Here is a 16661-nt window from a genome sequence, read left to right as displayed (position 1 = left end):
CCCTTTATTGGACAGCATCATGAATATGCATGTTGTGAATTTATGAATTCTGCGGTGACTTTGCAACCTACACAAGCGAATACCTCCGGAGTAAAACATGAGTCACGTCACGAAACAACATAAAATCAGGGCTGAATAACTGCTATAGGGGGAAGTAAACACGGGACGGATGAATGAATGAGGGGTTTATGAACGAGAGCAGTCACACGCCCGCGCGGAAAGAGTTGGACCCAATATGTTTTGGAGTCAGAGCTACACAAAGATTGTTTTGTTGTTCTTGCGCTACACAAAGGTTTTGCTCCCAGGAGAGCGGCTGCGATGACATCATGGCATTTGACTGAGTCTTTGTGCGAGACAGACAAAGGGGGTCAAACGGGTGAGCGAGAGACACCGAGAAACCACTCCGTCCCATGACATCAGGGCTCTCGCGGCGCTTCTCACACCTCAACCTACATCCCGGCCGGCTCTCTCTTTTATTCTCACCTTGAAAATCGCCCCGTGGAATCCACCGCGGGGTTAAACCCGTCACACGGCACAGTGTTAATTAAAATGTTGAATGGCAAAAAGCTTCTGGCTCCATGTCAAACGCGCAAAGTCCCTCGAAGGCAGTGTTGGGGAAGTTAAACTACTAGCTTTTCATCGTCTGAACTAGTTTAAATGATGGTCAAGCTGTTTAAAAAACATAGTTTGCAACACTAAAGGCTACTAAGAAGTTGTTATTTTAAACTTTTTTTGAATACTTACCTATTTTATTATTTTTGCAGACACATTTACACTAAAAACAACAGTAACACTTGACAATAAGGTTCATTAACATCAGCTAATGTATGTATTCATCTTTCTTAATGTTAGTTAATTAACAGTTGTTATATATAAAAATACAGCTGTTCATTGTTCATGTTAATTCACAGTGCAATTAATATTAACTATGATTAATAAATGCAATCTCAAAATATCAAGTCTCGCCCCTTTAATTTTCTCGTTGAATATCACATTTACTGTAAATGTGTCAAATTAAAGAGGTAAAATTAGTTTAATTTCATGTTGATTTGAAACTGTAAGAGTTTATATTACTAATTACAACTAATACAACTACAAATATCTAATCTGCTCACCAAGATTGCATTTATTTAATTATAAATACAGTAAAATCAGTAATATTGTGAAATATTATTTCAATTTAAAATAACTGTTTTCTATGTGAATCTATTGTAAGCTGTAATTTATTCCTGTGATCAAAGCTGAATTTTCAGCATCATTACTCCAGTCTTCAGTGTCACATGATCCTTCAGAAATCATTCAGATGATCAAGGAACATTTATGATTATATTTTAAATAAATATTTATATGCTGCAATAAAAAAGTATAAAATGCTGCACAGAAAAAGAATCAGTGAATCATTTTCTAACTCAGTTCATTTATATGAACAACCCAAATGAACTGATTCAATAAAACAAACTGATCTTCACAACACTAGATATGAGAGAAAAGACATTCTCAGACAAGAAAAAAAAAAAGTAGCTGGAAAAGTCACACAATAAATATGCATTTGAAGGCAAAATGAAGTGGCATTCACAACATATTTTACTTCTGTAAGCTGACATACTTCAAACCAGGAATGTGTATTAAAAATATTAGGAACCATCCAAATGAACTTAATAGCTAAAATGAGTCTGACTTCCCATCTCTACAAGTAAAAGACAAATGTAACACTTGAAAAAATGGCACAAAAACCATGTGGAAAATAGTCTGTTAAAAAGTCTAAAAAGTCTTTTACTACTGTCCAATATTAACGTCATCTAAAACGCCCATCACACTCCTGTTCACCTATGCCCTGCAGAGGCCTTTACATGCATTCTGGGAAATTCACATGAGCCTATAGAAAAGACTTAACGCACAATAAAGCCCCTCTAGAGAAATGCTTCCACTGTCTGGGCTTTGCAGTGTCCCGCTATGGAGGCTCAGTCGGGACAATCGACAGGAAAGAACATGACAATGACCGAAAAACAACACAAAGGGTTTGAAAGACAAGACAGAGAAATATCCGTTCGCAAACAGGGAGTGTGTGTTTCCTCACCAGCCGTCTGAAGTTGCCCGGACTGGAGTTTTCCGAGTGTATGATGGGAATGTAGTCGCCCGTCAGCACGTACATCTTCCACGTGGCCGTACACCCGTTGGACTTCTCGCAAGCGTAGCATCTCCACAGCGTCTGAGTTACATAGATGAACGCAATAAGGTACGGGAGACCGTGCTGTATCGTGAATAAGTCACGGCTGAAGGGCGTTGTTAGGCACGACTCGAAGCGGAGTGAGCCGTGACTTATTCACGATACAGCACTAGCCTCGAGTACCTTATTGCTTTTATGAAATGGTTACCACACATTACAAATATTAAATCCGAAAAATATGTATCTACGCAACTTTCATGAAGTAAAATCACTAAAAGCATTCCTTCCGCTGGAAAAAATAGTCCCTGGTCGTGAACAGCAATAGAAGTTACATACATTATTTGATGACGGCAAAGACTGTCTTCATGAGTGAGTCAGTCAGTAGAGAAGACTTTTACATTGAAAGGACTCAAACTTGTGAACACGGAGAAGGAAGACGCAACTGTCAAATGACTAGGACACGGAAAACCCCTTAATTGTTAAAAGGACAAGATATCGCAGCGGATATTCACACCTGAAGGAAAATGCTATTGTAAATCTACTGTAAACGCAGGTACACTCGCTTACTCGATTTCTAACAATACTCTATAAGCTTCAATGAACAATATCAATGAGATCAAACATGTGTTTACGTTGCTAAGAGTGGTTGCTAGGGGTGTTGTGTAGGGATACATAGAACCGTTGGGTGAAGCGGTCGTGAATACATTTATCGTGAATAAAACACAGCTATTGACCAATCAGAATCAAGGACGGGAACTAACCGTTTTATAAAGTTTATTCGGAGAGAAATGATCACTGAACGTGTTGTGAGCGTTGAATGAGAAGTGGTTTGTCACCTGTATGAGAGAGGCTGCGGCGGGAATCTGCCGGTTAAAATGCTTCTGTCTCTGTTTCTGCTGGACTTTAAGAGCAAAGCCCGATCCCAGAATGCCCTGCACACAGAGGAAAATAAGTTAATATAATTGGCTATTACAAAAGAAATTAAATAAATGGATAAACTTGCCATAAAAATGGAAAAATTAAACATTACCATAGTATGGTTACAAAATAAAAGCACAATTATATGTGATATTCATGAATGATGTTGTGAATGATGTTGATAGAGTTTTACACCAATTAGAATTTATTAAAATTATATACAGTTTGACGTTTTTTTATATTAGTGTATTGTATATGTTGTATATTGTATAAATATATTATTTATAGTTTTATGAATTTTTATAGAAGTATTACATAATTTATTGTATTATTGATTTATTGATAATATATTAATGTAAAATTATATATATATAAATATATATATATAATATTATATTTATAACATTTATATTTTTATGAATTTATTATAGAATTTATTATAGAAGCAGTATTATAGAATTATTATAGAATTTATTTTATTATTAATTGTATTGATTATATATTTATTTAAAATTATATATAATTTATGCTTTATTATAACTACAGAATTTTATATTAATTTATTTTACATTAATGTATGTATATATATATATATATATATATATAATTATATTTGTATTAATTTATTATTGAATTATTATATAATTTATTTTCTGATTATATATTAATTTAAAATTATATAATTTATATTTACATAATGTTATATTAATTTATTATATATACAAATAATGTTTTTTAATGCCATAGTTGTGTTCGCTTCTAATGTTGCAGATGCATGTTATATAATGTGTAACATGAGGACCGCGGGCCCCTGAGGCCCCTGGAGGCCCTATCACTCTTAAATGGACCACATTAACCCCAGACCCCATTACTGGAGGGCCTCCATAGGAAAACACTGCCCCGGGGCACCAGACAAGCTCGGAGAATGTGTGTGAATGTGTGTGTGTGTGTGTGTGTGTGTAAAAAAGAGAAAGAGAGCAGTCAGTGTGTTTACCGCAGGCAGAGCAAAGAAGGAGATCGCAAACACGCTAAAGCAGGAGGCGATGACCTTCCCAATCCACGTCTGAGGGACTTTGTCTCCGTAGCCTATCGTAGTCACCGTAACCTAAGAGGAAAACAGTTTGGGATTCACATTCATCAGCTTTAATGATGTTTGCTAAGATGTACTAAAATGGACAAAACAACAAAGACGAGACAGTAGGAAAACACCCCAGCAACTATAGCATACTATACAACCACATTCAGAACAACTTGAAATTCACTAAAAATTCACTTTGAATGCTTCTGCAACTGCATAGAAATGCCCTGTTAAACCCAAGCTCCTATAATACTATAGCAACTCATTAAAAAACTTAGCAACCATAAAGAAATGGGATAAAAAACACACACAGAACATCCTGGCAACCAAATTACAATATTCTGGAAACTACAAACCCCTGGTGGCTAGTTTAGCATGGGCAAAAAACATTAGTTTTCTACCAAAGTTTTTATGTCTATCTTGACCAGACATTATGTCTACACAATACGGTTTATTTACATTTTGGAAACACCAAATACACATCACATAAAAAAAAGGGTCAGTGGAAACATCAGACGTGACACATTTAAGAATATCTGAGTATTTTCTAAGGCGTCTGTTGAAGTTCACGCTCGGTTCGTTTTTCCCCTAATCCTGCACAAAACGCCGGGTTTCAGCCGACGCAGGAAAACAAACACGCCTGTAGCAGCGCGTGAAAGCGCAGTCCGTTCAAGAGGGCTTTCTGGTGACGAGGTGTGTTTGCAGTCTTTCCATTCAAGACGGACAAAAAGAGCTAAAGTAGGACGAGGCGTCATACAAGTGCTCTGGGTGGCGAGAGAGTTTAATCCCACCACTGAACATCCAAAAGACCACAAAGGCCACGGCAAGAGGGAGTCCACAGTGACCGGGACTCAAGTGTGTGTTTGTGTGAGACTTCGGGACCCCTAATATTCTCCAACCAACCAATTCACGCCGAGTTATTGAGTCACAGAGTTCAGTCGATGTTCAACGTGTGTGGCAAAACCAAAGCTAACATCTGAGTGTGTGTGTGTGTGTGTTTGCGTGTGTGTGGGCTGCGATTACAGCTCTAGTTTTTTCCCCCGTCTTGTCTTTAATCTTGCTAAATTTATCTGCACACTGCTCTTCTTCTTTTTCAAATCAAGATATATGGTTTCTTAAGAGCAACTTTAGAAATATAGCTACTAGCATATTGTGTATATTTCAGAGTGAGAGGAATGCCGTATTAACCAATTACCATCTAGAACCAAATATATCCGTTTTATAGTTGTAAATACGCAAGTTTGGACACATTTTATCTATTTACAATTTATATTCATATACAAAACTAATCTCATGCATTAAAGAAGATGGTAATACTTTAACACAAGGTCCCATTAGCATACTGCAACAAATGTATTGCTCATTGTTAATCAATATTAGTTGATATTCGTTGTTAGTTCATGTCAGATACAGATACAACAGATACAACACTTGATTTGAATAAAGTATTAGTAAATGCAGAAATTAACATTATCTAAGATTAATAAATGGCTCATGGTTTTTCAAAGTTACAAGCCACTCAGCATTTTCACTGGCCACAATTTTTACATCAATACCATGAGGAGAAACTGCCATATAGATATTTTTAATATTATCTCATAATTTATCAGGTTTATTAGGTCACTGTCACTTTAAGAGCTGACGCACTGATCCATTATACTGTTACACATGCGTTTTCTTTCTCAACGGTTTACGTTCACTTAAAACAAAACTGACTGTGTTTACGTGAAGACTCGCCAAGACCGGCATTTTGACATTGTGTGTATTTGAATGTTTAAGCGCAATAAGCAGCGAAAATAACTCAAATTAGTCCTGAGAGGTGGCTTTATGTGCGCGCACTTGCAATGTGAGCACAAAATCTGCGGGAATGGGTAAAATTATGCACAATACACGCAATCCCATGGCGAAATGTAAGCCCTGTAACCGCAACAATACTGATCCGGAGCAAATGAACCTCGCTGTCGGAGAGAGAGAAAGAGCTGCTGGTATCGTGTATCTATTCTGCGGGAAATGAGTATTGGAAGCGTTTCAGATTTTTCAGTATCAATATGCATAAAAAAAATAAAAAAATCTATATTTTTGACAACACTAAATTGCACTTAGTTTTGTTTTAATGCAGATGATTGTGTGTCGATTGTTGACTGATGATTGTTTTAATGCAGATGATTGTGTGTTAAGCGTCTGCGACTTACTCTCACTTTGATTTGTGATAGTTTGAGTGTTTGCTTGATGAATCGATGCTCTGCTGCTCGTCTGCGGGGATCATATCTGGCTATAACATGACATATAGCCTATAACACACTCTCACACCTTTATTTTTTAGCATTGTTGGGAGGAGTAAAATGTACATATGTGGTTTCATCAACCAGATGCATTTACACTTGTCCAGTTTCGTCTGGAAAGCGTCTCAGACCTCCTCCTGAAGTGGTTTGAGCGATCGGGTTTAAATCCGTCTCGAATGCGTTTCGGGGGGCATTTACACCTGGGCTTTTAGCTTATAGCTATCAGAAAACACATGAAGTGGCCTGGTGTAAACAGCCCCTATAAGACCACAATTGAAAAATGTATATACAGTATTACATCTAAAATTAACCCACCAACGTTGCTAGTAGGAGTGACTGCGTTAAACACCACTGCTGAAATACACACACATTTGCCGGGTGTTAATGTCAAGTCCTGAAGTTAACTAATGTTAAACGGAACCTTATTGTAAAGTGTTAGACTTTAGATACTTAGTATAGTAAAGTGTGTCTGCTAATCTAAAGTTGTTAAACTACATCTTTTAGGCTTCTCCAAACTTTTTCGTAAAATACAAAAAACATTTGAATACTTTCATTATGCATCGTCTCCTTTCTTAAAAGAACCGAGAGGCCAGGGGAAACAGCAGCAGCTTTGTTAAGTTAGCGAGGAGCGGTTATGATTCATGTGGCTTCATCACACGGCTCTGGATGTGTCGCGCCAGCTGTGGTCCGCACCTGCAACTCCAGAAAACAAAAACACAGACGAGGAACCAAACGGCTCCCCTTCTGTCCCGTAAAAAAAATAAAAACGGTTTCACTTTATTTTGACGGTCCCTTTAACACATTCTGTTGACTAGAAGTAACATTGCACCTACATGTCAACTAACTCTCATTAGAGTATCAGTAGAGTATTAGCAGAGTATTAGTAGAGTATTAGTAGACTGGTAGGGTTAGGGTTAGAATAAGTTGACATGTAAAGTAAAAAAAATGATTCGTTGAATTTAATAAAAAAATGTATCGTAAGTGGTTGCACACAATTGATTTTAGCTACATTTAAACAAATGCATTAAGTTGAACTTAATCAATTTTAGTTCAACTTAATGCATTTGTTTAAATGTAGCTAAAATCAATTGTGTGCAACCACTTACGATAAAAAAATTCAACGAATGTTCAAAAGGGACCATCAATATGCAGTGTTACCAAAAACACACACACACACACACACACATGAATAAGATCTCTTTAATGTCTTGATTGTTTCTCTTAAGATGGAGTAAGAGAAACGCTTGCATTTCTCCTGATGAAAAGTTCACAGTAATCTCCTCTAGAGTTTCAGAAGAGATCTCAAACACTGCTCAAATTTGTTCTCAACATGCTATGCACATTAATTTTACAGCACTATACTCATACTGTATGGTAATTAATTATTAACTCATTAGTCTCTGTTGTTTTTTCTTTAAGGTGAGACACTACAGGTAAATAGAGTAAAATTTTAAAATAATAGATATCACCATGAAACTTCCTCAGTTGATTACTTACACAAGTATATAAAAAAAATGTATTACAAGTTTTAGAAATTTGTATGTTTAATTATGCAAATTAGGCATTCTCTCATTAAATATGCACAATTTTGCATATATTTTCGGTAGATAGATCTGAACATATGATAAAGCCAGGTGCAAAATTCTTTTTTCATTTTGTTTACACACAAGATGAAAATTTTCGATTTTCGCCATATTTTTTTTATTCAAATTTCACATAAATCAGGCCAGGAATGATTTATTAACAAATCCCTCTGAAAATATCTTCAGAATACTGCTAAGTGTATAACTGGAAAGTTAGGTGTACATAGGCTGAGATGTTTGTACTGGAGAATGACAAAAAACTCATTTTGAGAAAATGGAGAGTAAAGATTTAAATAGCTCTAAATGACAAATCGTCATTAGCTTTAAATCCCCCTTTAGACATTCACGATTGGTTACTGATAGAAATAAAATGCCCATATTTAGGTTACATAGCGTTGTGCAGGAGACTCGGAGCTTTACAGCGATCCCGGTCACGACAGACTTCAGTGAACAGACGGAGCTCGGCGTGTCGCGCTGGAATGATAACTTCCTGGTAAATTCGGGAGAAACTTACAGCCGCAAGTAAACAAAATGTAATAAAATAAACATCTGAATGTATATTTTCAACGTTTTCTTTATAGCAGCTTGAAAGAGCACATATTGAAGGAGTAAATTTGCCCAAAATCTCAAAACTGACCACTGCATGAAAAATCAATGTTTTTGCCTGCCGTGTCTCGCCTTAAGGAGAAACACCTGAGACAAAAGTTAATATGTAAATAAAGCACGTCGTTTTTATATAAATCGAAAAGTCTTAAATTATTGCATAATACTTTCTTGTTTAATGGTGTGTTTTTTCTTCTAGTGATAAACTATGTTTACCAGCTGTTTAATTTACGACACTTAATTACAATGAAAAATTAATTAAAACTAAATGAATTAATCAAAACTAAATCCATAAAATGATTGGAACCTCTAAAAGGCTGCATATATGAAGATCCTGACGGAACCCTTTAAGGTTCCATATAGAACCTTTCTTTATAAGAGTGTAGATATAACAATTTTCTTTTCCAAGTTCAAGTCGACACCATCCGTAATTCCTCCCTTCAATCTAAAGTTTTGTAGACAAAAGCGAGACGACCCCCATCGAGGGTTTCTCAATGCCTCCTCCTCCATACAAACAACTGCTTTTGTCCACGACTCGAGGGCCAACGGGTGGCCATACACTTTCTGACCCTCTTCACGGAGAGGTACAGCCTCTGCAATTAAAGCTTTAATTAACGGATCCGACACTTTACGGTGCAGGAGAAAGCTCTTTGAGCGAGAGGTGAAAGGTACATTGGCCCGAGCTTTTGTAGCTCTCAGATTCCCCGCACAGGCGTCCGATTGGTTTCTCATTACGGTTCACACTAAATTCAGCTTTTTAATTAACTGCACTGGAAACTTCATCCAGGAGCGAGTCCAATGGCCTTTCGAGTGGGTTGATTTGGAGCTGGATGTTTTATGACCCTCTTTTCTTGTGTGGTTTGCAATGTGACACAACAAAGAAAAATCACAGGCATTTTAGAGCCTCAAGTTTCTGTTGTGGGTATAAACATTCTCACCATCCCAAAGCAAGACCCCGAAACTCAAAATATAAGCTGTTTGAGACATTACTGTTCATCTAACATTGACATATTACACCTATAACCAATCCAAACTGAGGCTCAAAACCTAGGGAACTCCCGATTTTTAAGGTACACACCTGATATGAATCCAACAGGTAGAATAATTACGCTTTCTAAGAAAAATCTAAGGCACTAAAGGGGGTTTTCGCATTGCTATAGATTAGAAGAACCATTTTTTCTTTAGTGTAAGATCATTTGAATGATCTAAAGAACTTATTTCCACTATAAAAGAACCTTTCGAGGAATGGAAAGCCATCAATGCCAATACAGAACCTTAATTTTAACCCTCTGGTGCTGCTCACGTGACGGTCAAAAACGACAGATTTTTAATTTCAATTAAATGATTGTACTATATTTTATGTTTTTTATTTAATATTTTGTATTTTTAGAGGATTTTATGGTACTAAATTATATTTATGCAATAGTTATAATCCATTTATTCACTTTCTGAGCATGGAAAAGCACTTTTGAGCGAACTTGGAAAAAGTTATACAGTTATACATTTATTGTTATGGAAAATGCACAGTATGAAATATATATTTTTCAAAAACACGTTTTACTCCAAAATTGTGAGAAAAATCAAGCCTAATCTAAACAAGCTGTGTTCTAAATTTGAGGTTGATATCTCAAAAAATTAGCTTTCAGTCAGATTTTGTTTGGGCGCAGTACCAAACGCTTCCACTAGAGGAAATTCGTCTCCCATTCGTTTCCAATGCACTAATTTTTGACCATGAACAATACAAATGTGACTATATTTTTTCAGGAACGTTTAACCTTTTCCAATCATGTCCATGATTTTTTTTTGTGTGTGTGTGTGTGTGTGTGTGTTCACACAGCAAGTGCCAAAACCTTTACTAAGTTTCATAACATTCCAATGAAGTAAAAAAATCTTTAAAAAAACAAAACACCAGAGGGTTAAGAGTGTGTGTCATTTATCATGAAAGATGGTGGAGAAAGCGGGAAAATGTAATACAAATATCTGAGATACATTCAACCTTGAAAAGAGATGTTATCTACTAGGATCTTCCTAAAGCGCTTCTGTTCTACAGACAAGGAACGTCATGATGAAATGAACTGCAGATTAGACAGATAATGCCAGATCTCCAGAGGGCAAGACGGTTTCTAGATTTTAATAAAAAACACAAATTACTCAAATGATAAATGGAAGACAACTACAATGATTGATGTTATGGTCTTGTATCATGTGCCGACCAACTACCTTGACAAACAAGGCTTTCTTAGTATTGAAAATAGTCTAATCTGTGGACAATTGCATAAACTGCTCAGACTAGTCTTACAAGTTAGACATCTAATTTTGTTCTTCAAGTCTGGTCATAACTTTTTAAAGTCATTTACATAAAAAGGTAGATTGGTCTCATTTAAATCCGAAAAGTAAGACGATCTTGCTGGTCGATCTTTTTTTCTCTGTTATTTTGCTTTATTTCCAGATTCAATCATAGGCTCGTTCTTACGTACGCAAATGCGCACTCTTCAAAAACTACGCTCTTGACAAACTAAAAGATGTAAATGACATTTGTATGTATTCTAAATAAAATATATAGATTGCACTGAATGTCAGCTTGAATATTTTGCTCAAGATAAGGATATACTGAGTCCATGTCATGCAAACTAGAAACTGCTTCTAACCACAGGCTAACGATGCTTTCGGGAAACACACCCCTGACTAATTCTTAAGACACAATATGACTGTGTTTATGCAACTGGCCCTGGTCTTATCTCCGCTTGTCAACTCCTGTAACTCCACTCTCTGATGAAGAAGAATGAACTCACCACGCCCCACCACAGAGCATCAGCGTAGCTGGAGAAATCCGTCTTCCCTTCCTCGTCTACCGCGTCCTTCTCCGCCAGATACACAAAATATGAGGAGAAGATCAGACCCAGGAAGCCGATGTACAGCGTGGTGATCAGCTCCTGAACCGGGGCCGAAAGACAGTTAATAAATAACATAGATGAACCTATTTCCAACATCAAGACTTTAGGTTAAAACGTTTATATAAATAATGTAAATAAATATTTAGCATTGCTTGAACATTTTAGGAACGTTCTAAGATCTTAGAAGTTACTGGTCACCATTCATCTTTGTTAAAAATATGATCAATGTAATCTCTAAATTAACATGATGCCACATAAACTGCATGCAATTAATAAAAACGAAAAAATGGGGGGAAAAATAATAATATATATTAAAAAAAAATGTAATGTAAAATTAATGACTGTTTAATATTTATTAAATTAATGAAAAGTAAAGTTAATAGTTTTAGATGTACAGCATAGCATGTTGAAATTTGGATGTACATGTACATACATTATATATATATATATATATATATATATATATATATATATATATATATATATATATATATATATATATAGTGTAGGTAATTGTTTTCTATGACCCAAAAAGTTTGATTAAACAATCAAAATATGTGGAAAATATTTTGTATCTTTTAAATATTTTAAATATGAAGGAAAAATAACACAATAAACTTGGTTAAGGTATTTATCTGAAATTGTTTTGGCAAAAAATGCATATAAAAACAAAAAGCTCACAGAGAAAAGCATACATCGACTACAACGTAATCAGTTATTAATATTTTGTTGGTTCTCTCATGTTTTTGCATGCGTTCATAATTTCTTTGTATGACAGCCTGGCCAAAAATTATGTCGCACAATTTAACATGTTTCATTGTGTTATTATCACAAATAAAACAATTGACTCAAAGCACAACAATGCAAAATTCTTATAAAATCGTTAACAAATTTTTTATAATATTTGAATAAATGGTGAAGCTTTTTCCTATCACTTTATATATATATATATATATATATATATATATATATATATATATATATATATATATATATATATATACACACACACTTTTTTTTGCAATACGGATCAATACCTGATAAAAATTTTATAGATTTTTTGCTACTTTTTAGTGCAATATATACTATATTCATGACTAATAAAAACACAGTTTAGTTTTATTTTGTGTGATGCACAGTGTATGGTGTTTGCTCATTTACTCTCTCGTTTGGAGTAGATGACGTGGCGTACGCCATGAGTGTAAAAGCACCTGACCTTAAAAGGCAAAACTGCATGTGAAGGCGCACGGGGAGCTGGATGAATTAGCCTAATCATGCCTGATCCACTGAGAACTTCAGCCCTTTCATGAGACGTGCGTCAACGGTGAAATGATTGAGAAAATGTGAGCGTGTTGGATTTAAAGTGTAAAGCCTAAGATGAGTGAAACGGGAGCTTAGATTATTGTGATGTGAATTCCTGAGGCCATATTTGGAGGGAAAATCTGAGGTTGGTTACGCCAGACGTGTGCTGATTAACTCGGTTTGATGAAATCAGTGGGTTTCATTGCACTGTAAAGTATTAACGCCAGAATTACGGTCATGGCGCAAACCAAGCGTACCTGTCGATGAATAAAAACCACTGATCCCAGAAGCCTCCATGTTCCACCCTGACGGTCCACATGCAACATACGCAATATCTGAAGGAAACGGATCCCTCTACAAGTAAACACAGAGCATTAATCAACACACTACAACAAACATCAGTGAAGTCTGATCTCAGCTGGATGTTCTTCTGATCAAACATGTGTATGATGATATTTCTGTACCTGATTGCGGACGTGGCAAACACTTGCCCATTGGACCCGACGCTCAGAACCACGACAGAAGCGACGACCACTATCAGATCTGTGTCATGAGCACAAGAAGAGGTCAAATTCATACACAGAACTTTCTGAAATTATGAATAATCTCAGTAAAGATAAACGGCTTTTCTTTTCTTTTTTCAGTGAACGGAAAAAAAATGACATTATGGTTAAAGAAAAACTAAATCAGAATTTTTATTTTATTTTTTTTATCTTTTAAAAATATATACATTTTTAAAATATAAAATAATAAAACTCCGGGTAATTAAAATATATAAACTAAATCCATAAAAAAAAAAAAAATTTGTTACTTGGAATATAATATGAAAACGTATTTTATTTCAGCTATTTCAGCCAAGGAAGCATTTCGCATTTTCATTTAGTTTAACTTGAAGCATAAAAATAACTAAAAATAAAAATAATAAAAAAACACAAAAACAATTTAATTTTTTTTTTATGAAAATAAATATAAAAAAACATTATAGTATCTCACTGATAGTAAAATAAATGGTCATATAACAGGACATATAACAAAAAAAAATCTTTAAAATTAAAATAAAATGAAAAAATAAATAAAAATTGAGATAAATTTCCAGTGTGAGGAATGAACCTTAAGTAATAAAAGTAAAATAAAAATGTTTTCATATTTTTCTTGGTTTCTTATTTGATTGGACTGTCAAAATTGCAGATGTTTCAAAAAGAATCGGATTAAAAACATGGCAGCCAATACAGGTAAGAATGTACAATGTAGTGGGGTCATGTGACAACAACATAACGTTCGGCTTCACATGCTATTTTTAAAATCAGTATGCAGTATATCATATCTACTGTAGTACGCAGTGTGCCAGTATTCGACTCTAGGTAACATCCACCTATAATGGAGATGGGCTTCCTGACGAACCGCAGACGTCCTTTAATGCCCACATATTTGCTCCGACAGCCGGCCGACCACAGCCGGACCACGTACTCTGTCCCGAAAAACACCACCAGCACGATCTCCTGCAAAGCAGACAGAAACAGGTGGACCTTTGCATGATTACCGTATATGTGTGTCTACACAATGTCCCAGATGGGGCTCTGACCTCTGATAATAGTTTGACCCTGATAGACTCAGGGGTTTCTGGGTGGCCTGACTGCAGTTTGCTTACACACGTCAAACGAGTGCTAACAATAACTAGTCTACTGGCAGGAACATACACACTGCATGCAAGCCTATTCACAAAAATATTCAGAGATTATTTCATTGCGCAGGTGTTGTTGTTTTTTATAGCTCAGGAGACATAATGGAGTTCTTAGTTAAGTCTAATTTATGGGACAACTTTGCCTTTCTACTAAAATTCATTTTGGAGTAATAAAAACTCAAATAAACTAAAATAAAATAAACTAAAATAAACTAAAATAAAATAAAATAAAATAAAATAAAATAAAATAAAATAAAATAAATGTAAAAATTGTAATAATTTCTTTTTTTAAATAAAATAAAATAAATAAAGTTTAAAAAAAGTAAAAAATAAATAAATACAAATAAAATAAAAAATATATTTTTTTTTTTTAAATAAATAATAAAATAAAATAAAATAAGATAAAATAAAATAAAATAAAATAAAATAAAATAAAATAAAATAAAATAAAATAAAATAAAATAAAATAAAATAAAATAAAATAAAATAAAATAAAATAAAATAATAGTTGTCTTAGCTGGAGACATAATGGAGTTCTCAGATGTGTCTCATTTAGGGATAAACTTTTCTACTAATATACTTTTAATACTAGTAATAAAAACAGGCACAAATGAGTCAGTAGTGATTGAGAATGGGATTGGCTGCCAGAGCTATTAAAATGAATGTTTTAGTTCATAGTGAGATCTCTGACTTTTGATTGGAGCCAAAAACTCTCTATTTCAAAGGGATCTTTGGGGATTATCTCACACACAGAATAAATAGACACACACTCACTCACTCACTCATGTCTCTCACTAAAATCTGTCATCGAGGCAGGGCAATTAAACATGCATTAAATGCTGGTTTGATGAAGTGTGTCTGTACGGTGTTCAAAGCCTCGGGGTTTTCTCTGGGATCCGCCCCACTGCAGGTGTCTACAGGTGTGGGTGTGCTGACAGAAATACAAACTGCTAAATCACTTATGTTTAATGTGGTCCTGGGAAAACAAGCCTTCAAGCCCTCTCCATGAACTCAACATCAACTCAACTGAGATATGACATTGCCATCCAGTGGGAGTAAACGTTACTGCATTCGCTTACTGGAAATGTCACTTGCAGAACAACAAAAGAATGAAAGAATTGACGATATCTAGTGAAACACTCACCATCCAGAAGAGCAATCCTGAGGCGAAGTCTGCATACTGCTCGATGGTGGACAGGACACTGAATATCAGACACACTAGGACCATGAGAAACCTGTGGACATATAGTAGGAGAGATCTGCCGTTACACACGTGTGTATCTCTTTCCATTTAATGATTTCAACAAAGTATTCAAAACCACATCACTATCTGATCCCCATCGAAATTGCTCCAGGTCGATTTTTAAGATACTCTGAAATGGTTTTGACATTATGATCCCTGCTTACCTCAATTCACATGCAAATAATAAAAGTATGCACTGGTCAGTATGCTGGGATTGTAACAAACTACCTTGTCAATGCAATATTAAAGAACCTTTTGTCTCATACTATTTGCATTAGCATCTAACTAAATTAATTACTTTAATATACAGTTTTCAATATAACTTCAATAAAAAACTGCATTCTTTGCCACTGGAAATGTCAAAAGAGTACCGTCATAAACTCCTCCTCTAATGCAAGGGCTTGTGGGTAACATTAGCCAAAAGCTGCACACTTTTAAAAAAAATGCACAAGAAATATTATATGGACACACTTTATTTTTAACACAGTATGATTTGAGACGTTAGCTGCAATCTTGCATAACATTGAAAACTGATCGTATGCAAATTGAGACAGACAAATATAGTAAGATAATTGTCTTAATTGAACTGCACAATGAGGACTTAATGTCATTTAGACATTAATCCAGCAATATTTCTCTATAAAGTTGCTGTGAAACAATGTCAATTCTGAAAAGTGATGTATAAATAAAATTTACTTGCACTTATTTGTCTTTAACTCCACCCATTATCATCTTGTTCTTTATTCCCCTTTATTGCATGTGCCACTTTTTGCAAAAGTTTTTAAATTCATCCTCTTTATTGCACTGCTACAGTACATGTGCTAACAAATAAAGCTAAAAATAGTCCAAACTGTTGAAAAACACACCAGCAAAACACAGCCAGGCTCATTATACAGGACACTGTTAACAC

At 35.0% G+C, this 16661-nt stretch overlaps 1 protein-coding gene across 1 annotated transcript in view; it reads right to left on the bottom strand.

The window, feature by feature from the left end:
• The window catches only part of kcnq1.2 (potassium voltage-gated channel, KQT-like subfamily, member 1.2), a gene marked incomplete at its 5' end in the record, with an annotated part of 148552 nt that overhangs the window by 116056 nt on the left and 15835 nt on the right, over positions 1-16661 (bottom strand). Inside the window, 8 exons of the mRNA XM_084095240.1 lie at positions 2078-2209; positions 3004-3099; positions 4080-4190; positions 11424-11564; positions 13085-13181; positions 13292-13370; positions 14200-14326; positions 15653-15743. Coding sequence (XP_083951366.1) covers positions 2078-2209; positions 3004-3099; positions 4080-4190; positions 11424-11564; positions 13085-13181; positions 13292-13370; positions 14200-14326; positions 15653-15743 — 874 coding nt within the window. The remainder of the gene's footprint in view (positions 1-2077; positions 2210-3003; positions 3100-4079; positions 4191-11423; positions 11565-13084; positions 13182-13291; positions 13371-14199; positions 14327-15652; positions 15744-16661) is intronic.

Source organism: Abramis brama (genome assembly GCF_963993115.1).
Source record: "Abramis brama genome assembly, chromosome: 20".
In the NCBI taxonomy this organism is placed as follows: domain Eukaryota; kingdom Metazoa; phylum Chordata; class Actinopteri; order Cypriniformes; family Leuciscidae; genus Abramis; species Abramis brama.
Note: the sequence above shows the minus strand (reverse complement) of the source record. Positions and strands in the feature narration are given on the sequence as shown.